Source organism: Etheostoma cragini, chromosome 9 (assembly GCF_013103735.1).
Source record: "Etheostoma cragini isolate CJK2018 chromosome 9, CSU_Ecrag_1.0, whole genome shotgun sequence".
Lineage (NCBI taxonomy): Eukaryota > Metazoa > Chordata > Actinopteri > Perciformes > Percidae > Etheostoma > Etheostoma cragini.
Window position 1 is genome coordinate 10,379,206 of NC_048415.1, and position 11,241 is coordinate 10,390,446.

Below are 11,241 nucleotides of genomic sequence, written 5' to 3' on the forward strand. Positions count from 1 at the left end.
TTTTTATGCCTTTATTTTCCATAGGACAGATGGAGACATGAAAGGGGAGAGAGAGGGGGAATGACATGCAGCTAAGAGCCACAGGTCAGATTCGGGCGGCTGCTCTCCCAACTGAGCCAACCCGGCCCCACGACATGTAGCATGTTTTTTACTAGAAAGAACTGAAAGTCTTTAAAATGATTGTTTAGCTCAATTCACAAGACTCATTTCTGAAAATAAACTAGCTTAAAGAAATGGTTTCCAAGGAACTAAAAAAAGAGGTTTTTAAAGAATTTCTGTAAATGTGTACGACTTAAATAATGGTTACTCACTAAATAACTCTTTAAGAGAGTTTTATCACTTCTGTTAGTCAGTGACTTACAGTATCTCACTGACAAAACTTAACAAGCCCAAATCAATGGATTAATACCAAAGTGAGCATTGTATTGTTTCTACTATGATAGCCAATCTCACATATTGGAAATGACTGGGTGTTAAATGCAGCCAGATGTAAGCCATACCTTGATGGTGGAGGAGGCGTAGAGCATGTCTTCCAGGCTGAAGTGGCAGCAGCTGTTCAGGTTGTCTTTGCAGAAGTCCTGTATGAGCTGCAGGTTGTACAGCCGATCAGCCAGCGTCATGTTCTCCTTCAAGCAGACATCTAGGAGGGCAGAGGGAGCCATCAGGTGTCAGTGTGACCTCAGTATGAATTGGGTTATAAAACACACCTTGCGCTTTTCGGTGGGCTGATGGTTTTTGTTTGAGATCAGAGATGGGTGCAGTGTGTTAAGTACAACGTTGAGGGTCTTTGACCAATCATGTTTCATGTCGTGAACCTGTGGGTGGAGCTGTGTGTTAAAACAATTAAAGAGTAAACAGTGTTGAGTGATTAATCCTTTGTCCCTCTGATGTTTTCATTTCAACGGAATGTGTGTGTGGATATGTATTGTGTCGGAGTGTGTGTTTGATGAGCCCACTAACAACACACTTCATTAGCATGTAATTACGTCGTATCTTTTGTTTGTGACTGACCTTGGATCTAGTGGTTGATCCAATCAGGGACAGGGGACAAAATGGCCAAAATTAAATTCCAAAACACTGCCAGGTTTTGAACCCAAAATCTAAAAATCTTCTCAATTTTTTCTTTTCCTATTGAACATTTGTGAGGAATAAAAACAAACAGAGTGCTCAGAGTTCAGCCATGTACTTCTGGTTGGAAAAAAAGGTTTTATTTTCCATATGCAGTTGAAATGTGTTCTGAAAACAGATGTTGGCCATTTTGTTTTTAATGGGCAGAAACAGTTTAATGGCCAGAAACCTTTAAAAAGAAACATTAAGTATATGCAGAACGTCCTGTCCCAAACCAACACACACACCAACTCTTACATTAACCCACTCCTTACCGTCCAAAGATAGAAGCTGAGGGCAATAGAAGTGCAGCAGGGCGCCCAGGGCCGAGCCGTCTGTGCTGTCTTTCAGCAGGTTATCCACTGGGGGGATCCAGGGAACCGGCTGGATCGAGGCCGGCTCCTTCCTGTAGCGAGCCTGCGTAACATAAAATACAAACCTATAAACAAAACTGTATTGTGCAACGTTAATCTGCATACATCTACAGTATCTGATGGGCCAGACATGTCCTATTGTTTCTTTTTTCAATCACAGCGGCAAAATGACCCATGTATAATGATGTAACCATCACAGCAGCTGTCTCTTTATTTTCTCTTTGAAGCAGTGACACAGTAACACATCAAGGCTTCATTAGATTTACTCATGTACTGTATGAAGGTAAATGAATGGGTCAGGAGTTACAGCGAGTGTAGTAAAATGTTTTAATAGTGAGGGCATTGAGAGGGTACAAAAACAGTTCAGCACAAATACAACTGAAGCGACTCACTTACTATTTTTTGAGATGTTGTGATCTTTGTTTGTCCTTTAAGTATACTACCAGAACATTATGAACTTAAATAGTGAGTATCTATAAAACAGAACCCTAAATTAAAAACAACATTGCCATATTGATGTTGCCAGTTTTTATGTCCAGTAATTGTTAGTGAAGGCCAATGGCGTGAACATACACATTACGTTCCACTAAAACACATTCACAGAGAGAGACAATGTTACAAGAGGGTCTAAAGTGAGAACTGGCAGAGGGAATCTGAAAAAATTCCATGCCAAATGTTCCCAAACATCCCATTTCTTAAATGAAATTCTAATAAAAATAATATTTTTTTCCTTTTCTGTTGGCTAATCCCTTGGTAGCTCTTTAGTGACTCCCCAGTGGTGTCTAGTTCAAGGAAGGAAGGAAGGAAGTATGTTCTGAGAATCGAAGTTCATATAGACATGTTCCTAATGTCTATGTACCACAGATTTCAATAAACGTTACCTTACACTAAACTGCTGTTAATAGGGACTGTATAAGGATAACTGATTTATAATGTTATTCACACTCTACTGCTTTATTTTAATGGCAAATAATTACATGTGTTACATTTTCACAATTTCTTTAAGTATTTTGGTTGTGTACACTCACATGAATGCAGCACAAGGGAACACTTGTTAATCAGAACAGGGGAAGAGAGAGAAAAGATGTGTTTATGCAACAGTGATAAACTGATGGCAATCAAGACAGGGAGAGGTAGGGGGAGCTAGGACGGTCACTATGGATACACAAATAAAAGAGCGTAGCAATGATTAGTTGACTTACTGGCACAAGCTTCATGTACCACTTGGTTGGAGACTGCAGCAGCACAGTGACAGAAAAAGACAACAACATAGAAATACCTGTTAGTGAGACTATTTGGTAACGCAATTAGTAAAACAAGGAAAGACATGACAGCAGGGAGATAAAACAAAGAGACCCTGTGTGTTATTGAAAGATCACAAAAAGCAGCCCACACAACCCAAAATAACCCTGAAATTGTGTTTAGTGTAATTTAGTGTAGTGTTTTGAATGTGTATCTTTTAGGCTTTTGATGCTCATAATTCTACAGAAAGGAAGTGTTGTACATCCGTTTTCGTACAATATCCTACAAACCTGTTCATTAGAATGCATTGATGTAAAGCTGTATGCACAAACTGCATTCAAAAAAATGGCAAGTCTTTTTGATAATGTATTTTCATCACTTCCATTAGTTGTCAATTTACAGTTTTAGTTGTTGTAAATGACTTCTGAAAAGAAATTAGCTGCATTTGTAAGTACAAAAAGGAAATATGTTTGAGGTACGCATGTATGATTCCTCTAGCGGCTGATGTGCCCATCACTAGGCATGCATAATAAAGGATATGTTGAAACATACATAAATAGGGATTGTGTGAGATTAATTTGCTAAATTTAATCTTATTAGGGGACAGTGCATCGCGCCAAGGAAATCAGGAAAGGTGTCTTATTGTTGCTAAAAAGAAGAGCATCCGCTGTATAACCACAGTAGCTAAAAGAAACAAAATAACAATTCCATTGCATAAATGTAACCCAACTGTCAGCAATCCACCAACAGTGTAAACTAAATCCAAAAGAGGAGGACTTGACACAGTTAATAGCTAATTCCCAGACTACCTAGAAGCATCAAAGAACCAAATGTGAGTGCCACTCAAAGTGGCTGGCAAGTGCTCAACTTGAAATGGTGAGCCATGACTTGAGAGAAAATACAGCTGCTTTGTAGTGAAACCCCCAAAATGAAAAAAGAAGACAGCAAGAGGATGAAAAGATCAGCTGTAGCCTTCTTGGATTTTCCTGATTTGATTAACGTCACAGCCCCCTGAATGGTAATTTTAGTCTGATGCAATCAGAGGAACACATGTGATGTTATCTAATAAACAACATATTAGTTAATCAGTTTAATCTATTTGCTAGTGAAGTTCAGATTATAGTGGAATGCAGAAAGGATCCATGAAAAAAACCCATCACATATTCTGTGTATTTCTATCCTTCTCAGTACAACATCTGGAAATTGAGAGTGAATAAATACTGCAAGGTATTTATATTTTGATCATAATCTAATACCTACTCAATGGCACGGATTGTTCACTTGAATAACATGTGAGCTCCTTTCATTATTGGGCCATGTTTTTCGCAGATATTTTTTGTCACTCATGTTGTCATAATAACACACATTTATCAAACCCTCTAGTACCTAGCAAATTAGATTATTTTGATACATGTCTTTCAAAACAAAACACAGATGTATTCATGTTATTAGAAAAGGTATTTGTAGGCAGAGAGGGAGACATAGGACAAACTCTGCCCTTGTTTCACTTGCATTGGTTTTATCTTTTCCTTTTAATGTCCATACTGTCCATCATGTTTTTTTGTATCTTCTATGTCAAATGGTGTCTGTAAACCATTTACAATACAAGAGATACCTTACGTTTACCTGTTAAAGCCAAATTACTATAAATATACGCTTAAATATATGATAATGGAGGACTAATATTTAAACCAAAATAAGGTTTAGTCAAACAATAACATGTATGATAACAGCTCAGATCCTACTGTTTCTGCTTATGGAGCCTATACCAGCATGGTCATCCCAAACTTTCAATGATGGAGTATTCTGAAAACACTGCTGCTACTGCTACTGCTCTAAACCTGCTGTCCCAGTTTAAGAATAAGATGAACAAGATGAAAACCGTCTCCATCTAAAGTGATGATCTAAATTGTGGGCTTAGCGGAGTCAAACTGAGTTTAAAATTTGCTATAACCCCCAATCAAACCCCTGGGGAGAGTTAAGGCCCAAAGCTATCATCTACTTAAAGAAGAGCACGCACACACACACACACACACACACACACACACTCACACTCACACTCACACTCACACTCACGCTCACGCTCACACTCACACTCACGCTCACACTCACACTCACACTCACACTCACACTCACACTCACACTCACACTCAGCGAGAGAGAGCGAGAGAGAGAGAGAGAGAGAGAGAGAGAGAGAGAGAGAGAGAGAGAGAGACGTAATGCCAGCCAGCCAGCCAGCCAGCCAGCCAGCCAGCCAGACAAATAGATAGATAGACAGACAGACCGACAGACAGCAGTTGAGCTTGCACCCCACCCGTCTCCACTTCAATCATCCTGTAACTCTGCCAATCAAAGTTCATCCTCTGAAGCCAGAGATGTCTGGCTGAGCTGTAGCTCAGCTTTTCAAACTTAAAAGGATTAGTTCTAACTTCTCTGTCCTGACGTCGCCTTTGCAGTCCTCCCCTCCAACCCGCCACTCACCTTCACCCCTGGATTCAGTACAGTAGGTTAAAACAGTGTTGCCCTGGTGAGCTCTAGTGTTTTCCCAGTACTGTTTGCATCTCTGTCTGACTAAGACAGCGTGACTCACACTGCAGTCATACTGCAAAGACAGAAGGGGGAGGTCTGGGAAGGAGGATAGATGCAGCCCCCCCCATATGATAATTACTGTAACTTCTGAATTTATTTGCTTTCTTTGGTGCATAACTAGGACACTAATACTTAGGCTTTGTATGGTCTGAATGAAAAGGGAATAAAACAAGTGTTTTTGTCTCTTAGAAAATACTGCAGCTTCTTGTTAGTTTATTTTTGGTCTGATTGCAGAGGAGGGACAGAGAGTCCGAAAACGATGTGCTGGTTTTATGACCATCCAGTAGAAATTATGCTTGTGCCATTTTATACCTGATACACTTATGTAAAAATTGCATAAACTGAAATGCTAAAAGGCAGAAAACTAAAATAAATTATGATGGAGGCAAAGTCATTATTATATTTAAATGGCCAGAATGCTGACTGTGCATGCCTTCGTATACCAACACAGCAAGCCGTTGTTATGCAACATCTCTTGTCTGAGTCAACAAGAACATTAAGTCTGACACAAATAAAGGTTCATAAACTGTCCTGTGAATGTTATTTAAATCTTAAACAGACATACACCGAATTCAGCACCTTTCCGCCTGCAGCTGAATTATCTAATGACAGTGACTTTTATCACAGTTCAGACCAGAACAATGTAGCCAAGAAAGAGAGAGAGAGAGTGGGATGGTCAGAAACACACACAGACACACAAAACACACACACCAATCAATATGAGCTAACGTCATGATATTACAGAAGGGATTACTCCGGGGCCGCAGGAAATGTATTTTCTGTTTCCTTCTGCTTTCTTTGTGTTGGAATTTTAAATTTGGTAGATTTATGAGGACTATTTCTGACTGCTCCTCAGATCTCAGCATGGTAAATTGAGACAACTAGCTAGACTATCCAATCGGTCCAATCTGAGTTTTCTTTCACACACCTTTTTGCAGTGGCTCTGTGCGGAGTTTAGCACCGCCCATGATGATTCTGTTTGCTTTAAAGAACCACAGCAGGTTTTTCTCACATTCCAGAATGCTATGTGGAGTAGCCAGACCCTCGTTGAGTACTCTTTGGAGGAGAGTTGGGCAAAGTGAGATGACAGAAGGGCCAACTTTCACGATCCGGGGCCAAACAAATGAATGTGTTAAGACTCACATCATGAGCAGCAGTGGCTTCACATGTGAGATACTGAGTTGGCAACACGGTGACTTCACTTTAAAAAAGTCTCCCCTTTTTCAACAAGCATAAAAAAATCTAATGATGAAACGGTTGGTCACTTGTTTTGTCATGCATCTTCATGTTTATGTGTGCGTTCATGTGGAATAGCTGAGGCATGCAGTGCTGTGTCTGCACACTGACTGGTCGGATCAGCATCAAACTCAGTGGAAGTCTGCGCAGCCCTGGGACTGGGAAGGGAACCACACACAAAGTGAGCACACTGCAGTGCTTTTTCAGCACTCAACTCTTTACAGGTTAAAACAGGGGACAGGGTTTCAATATTTTCCCTTAGGACGACTAACTCTAACTCTCTAAACATTCCTGCAAAGCAGCATCTGTAACGGTGTTGTGTCATAGTGTGTTGCCTTTCATGAACTTTGAGAGCAGAAGCTAGGAAAGGAGTCTAGAGTGGAGGAGTGGAGTAGGAGCAAGGGCGGGGAAACAAAAACAAAACAGAAATTATTAACAGAAGAAGCAGGAGACTGAATTGCTGCTGATGTACTTGAGCTGACATTTATCAGGATTATCTGGTATGTGTTGAGGTGGTTGATGAACACAGAAACTTGCTAAAAATCTAATAAATAATACATTGTATCATTAAAAACCACACACAGGTAACGTTTATTTCTAGAAAACTGCTGTTGCTGCATAATAACAGTTTTAACAGTAACAGTAATTAACAGTAATCATTGTTATGGAGGTGACAAGCAGAAGCATGAAGGATGATTGTGACATCATCCACCCAAGCTCCTCCCTCTTTTCCAAACATCTCTCTGCTTTGTCAGGGTAATGGGAAGCTGTCGCTGGCCATGCCAACTCTGACCCTCAGTGACAGATCCTAATAACAAATGTTGCAACACACAAACATGTTGCTGAGTGTGAAATTTACAAGTGGGAATGAAAAGCTTTAATACGGTATGTGGTAAGATTTAAATTCCACAAGTGAGTGTATGCATTATTCAGTTTATCATTAAATTATTTATTGCAAATGCAGTATCAAACTACAGAATCCAAACACAGATTACTCCAGTTACTCAAATACAACACACACACACACATACAAACACACACACACACACACACTCAAAATCACTGCTGACACTAGATACATAACAGATTTGGACTGCGGGCAGGACCGTGCACATGGGTGACCTTGCACTAAATGGCTGCTAGCCCTGATGAGACCAGAGAGCACTGATGTGCCGGTGACGGCACAAATTAAGTTAGCAATGCTCGCACAGTCGTCAGGATGGCTAAACTTGTTATGATGTTGAAGATGCAGCCTGCTGTTCTCTCTCTTATTTAATAAATACAGACTGAGCTTCATCTAAAGCTCAGACATGCGTGAGTGAGATTTTCTTCGATGGTAGCTGGGCTTTAAGGGCTTAAGATCTTTTCGAGGGAACTGGTCTCAAAATATTAAAGTAACAAATATGTGTCAGTCAAGAGCAGAATGTTGTGGTAAGTCCATTAAGTGGAGCCAAGGATTTCAGTTAGCTTGTTTAGAACTGTCCATCAAACTGGCGACATCTGCATGTTCATGTTAAGTTTGTGAAGTGCTGGGAGAGATTAAAGGAAAGGAAAAACACTCACCCGAGGACTCCCAGCAGAGTCGGCGCTCTGTGTCTCCCTCATCCTCTGCTCCTGAGCCACGATGTCTTTCAGGTACTCATTAACCTAAAAGACAGAGGACAAACAAGACTGAAATTCACAGCTGCAGCTGAATGAATTAGAAAAGTAATATAAGGCACAGACTATGAATATTACTTAATCTTTAGCTTATATTGCACTTATATGAAGAGTAATAGTAAAGTTGATAAGTAAAGTTGATAATGACATTTAATTTTCCAACAGTGGAACATAAGGTTGATATTTAATCAAATGACTACACTGTGCCTAAGCAAACCTTTACTTTGTTATCATTACTTTAGCATTTTGGAATAAAATTATTTGATTGTACTTTTGTTTTTTTGTGTCAACATAAAGGACCCCAATAGAAGTCTGTGTTGAAATGCATTCATTGTAGAAGGTTTTGGATGTTCTGAATCAATTATAGTTCAATAAATCAAATTGAATCTCATTCCTCTCACTTTCGTTCCTGCAGTGTTGTCAACTGACAGCATCTACAGTATATACAGTTCTCCTCAAATTCATTTGGATAGAGTTTAAGCAGGAATCAGCTGTGAATTGTGGACCTTTGGAACAACACAAAGGAATCCCAACAGAGAGCCATGTGTCCGACCAGTAGGAAACCACGACCACATCTGTTAACTATTTTGTGTGTACTGTGTGTGTGTGTGTGTGTGTGTGTTTGTGTAGCTCAGAGTTGGCAGGAGCCCAGTGTTCTTACAAGACGAATGTAAACAGACTGGGCCCTGTAGCATTGTATGGAGGGGCCAGCACCGTCTGCCCATGCAGGCCATGTAGCACACTTTATAGTGTAAAAAGCTGATTTACACAGAGCATGTCATTTTTAAGTGCATTAGGCTACATTTTACTGATGTGGAATATGTACTGTGGCATGCAGCAAATACATTTCATGGCCTTTTTTTGAAGAATGTATTTGTTTCCTTGTAGCTCCTACAGAGACTTCACACACAGTATATGTAACTTGGACAAAGAAATAATATTAAATATTATTTTGTGATTTTAAGAACGTAATAGACCGCCCAAACTACATTCATCTGTAGACTTGATGCTTGGCTCTAAAAACAATATAGTTTTTCCTGTTTTCTAAATTTCTATTCTCTTGCACATACATACCGTGAGTCATGGACATGCTTTACATGACAAATGTAAACACACGGCAATCCTTGCATCAGTAACAGTCTGTTTAAAGGTTATAAGGTCAGTGAAAATAGTAAAGAATTGGACAATCCCACCTATATCAAACCCACAAGGATGTTTTCAAATGCTTCTAGTTCACTTGTGAGTTCACTATAGCTCAAGGCAAGGTGTGCATGTAACAGATTTGATGGTATTTAGGTCAGGGTTTTTGACTGTAACCAAACCAGACATGAAACCAAACTGCGAGCTGTGGGACCCAATGACCCTGAGTGATGGTATCTACAGTAACTTGTGTACAATATGACAAGCAGCCTGCACATTGGACAGATACTGAACATGTGACTTACTTTTACAAGTTTATGAAATGGTGCAAACAAATGATCAGTTTCTCTCAATCTGTCCTTGTAGCTACAGTAAATCTGTCATTTGAAAAAGATATACCCACCTTATTGATCCAGGTGGTCACTGCGTCCTCTGTGTCGTAAGGTGTTTCCACCTCAGGGTCGTAAGACGAATACTGACCAATGCAGGCCATCACCTTCTCGACGCTCACCGTCTCCACTGTGTACGCCATCATCAAAGTGTCGATCATTGCCAAGTGAGCGCTCTGGAAAGGAGAATAGTATAGAAAAAGATTTAGAGGGTGAAAACTACATTACACTGCACAATAACATTTCCTGCATGTTATTGACAAAGGCAAAGGCCCGTCAGGTGCACTGAGATGAGAATGTGACATGAACATTAAGAAGTGCGAGAGCAAGACTGCAAATAGCCTATCTATCTGGGCAGTTTAAATTGTCTGCCTAATCTTAAAAACCTGTTGAAAAGTTTGAAAATGGCACATCCAGTCTGCCACAGGGAGACAGCACTGCAACAAAAATGTCCGTACTGAGTGAGGACTCCAAATCCTCGGCTGTACATCCAAAATTGTCGTGAGTTCACTTGTTGATGTTGCCATGGAAACAAGTGCCTTCATCCCTAGTTTCAAGACCCAGCTTGTTCACAGCGACCGCTCCCCTTTGAGAAGCCCGAATAGGACATCTTTCTGACAACTGAATCCAATTAATAGGCCCCCATCATGTGGTTTATCTGTGCAATCAATCAGTATGTCAGTAAATCTCAACAACTCAGATGTACGATAATTACTGCATGTTGTATGACTGCTCTACTCTTTCACTTTGGCTCCGCTCTCAAAAGGAACTTTTTAGAAATATAGCGTTTCAATCTGACATTGAACATGATACAAGGAACAGAACACAGGAAGGTGTGGTTTCCAGTTCTACGCTGTAATATGCAAAGATATATTTACACAATAATTTCAGTAGCTATTGCTGTATGTAAACAAAATATAAACAATATAGCATTACGTTTTCAATTGGTGGGTATGTTTTCTGGGAAGGAAATCATCCACAATGTTGCCTTGTTTTTTTCTCATTAATATTTCCTCCATTGCTTGTGTTTCAAATAAAAAACTACTTCTATTTCAAACCTTGGACGGATTACAATGTTCTTATTAAACTCAACTGTGTAAATACAAAATGGGGATTTGCAATTTTCATTTATTTAACCTATTCAAAAAAATTGACTCCAACTTCCAGCATTCCACAGGTGTTCAAGCATCAGGCTAATAAAGCCAATCTTTGAATGGTATCAGCAATCTAAAAGTACTGAAGTTATCGCAAGGGTTACAGTTATGAGACAAGTCAGATGTTGTATGGTTGCCCTCAATTCAAAAAACGTAATGGGCAATTTTTGTTTCCTTTCCGCAGCCTAACACAAATACAATATAACGATGATATATTTTATTTGTTGGTACCTTTCAAGACACCCAAGGACAACTTACCAGATATTAATTAAAACATACATACAGTGGGTACGGAAAGTATTCAGACCCCTTTAAATTTTTCACTCTTTGTTTCATTGCAGCCTTTTTCCA

At 39.6% G+C, this 11,241-nt stretch overlaps 1 protein-coding gene across 7 annotated transcripts in view; it reads right to left on the bottom strand.

The window, feature by feature from the left end:
• Nucleotides 1-11,241, bottom strand: part of camsap2a (calmodulin regulated spectrin-associated protein family, member 2a) — a 44,701-nt gene that overhangs the window by 17,215 nt on the left and 16,245 nt on the right. For 4 of the 7 annotated variants that reach the window (XM_034881037.1, XM_034881034.1, XM_034881033.1 and 1 more), the window contains exons 3-7: nt 9,751-9,912; nt 8,112-8,195; nt 2,684-2,716; nt 1,383-1,524; nt 501-640 (exon numbers count right to left, since the gene is read on the bottom strand). In XM_034881037.1, the coding sequence (XP_034736928.1) occupies nt 501-640; nt 1,383-1,524; nt 2,684-2,716; nt 8,112-8,195; nt 9,751-9,912 (561 nt within the window). The remainder of the gene's footprint in view (nt 1-500; nt 641-1,382; nt 1,525-2,683; nt 2,717-8,111; nt 8,196-9,750; nt 9,913-11,241) is intronic. The other 3 variants (XM_034881039.1, XM_034881038.1, XM_034881035.1) reach the window with 1 other exon arrangement.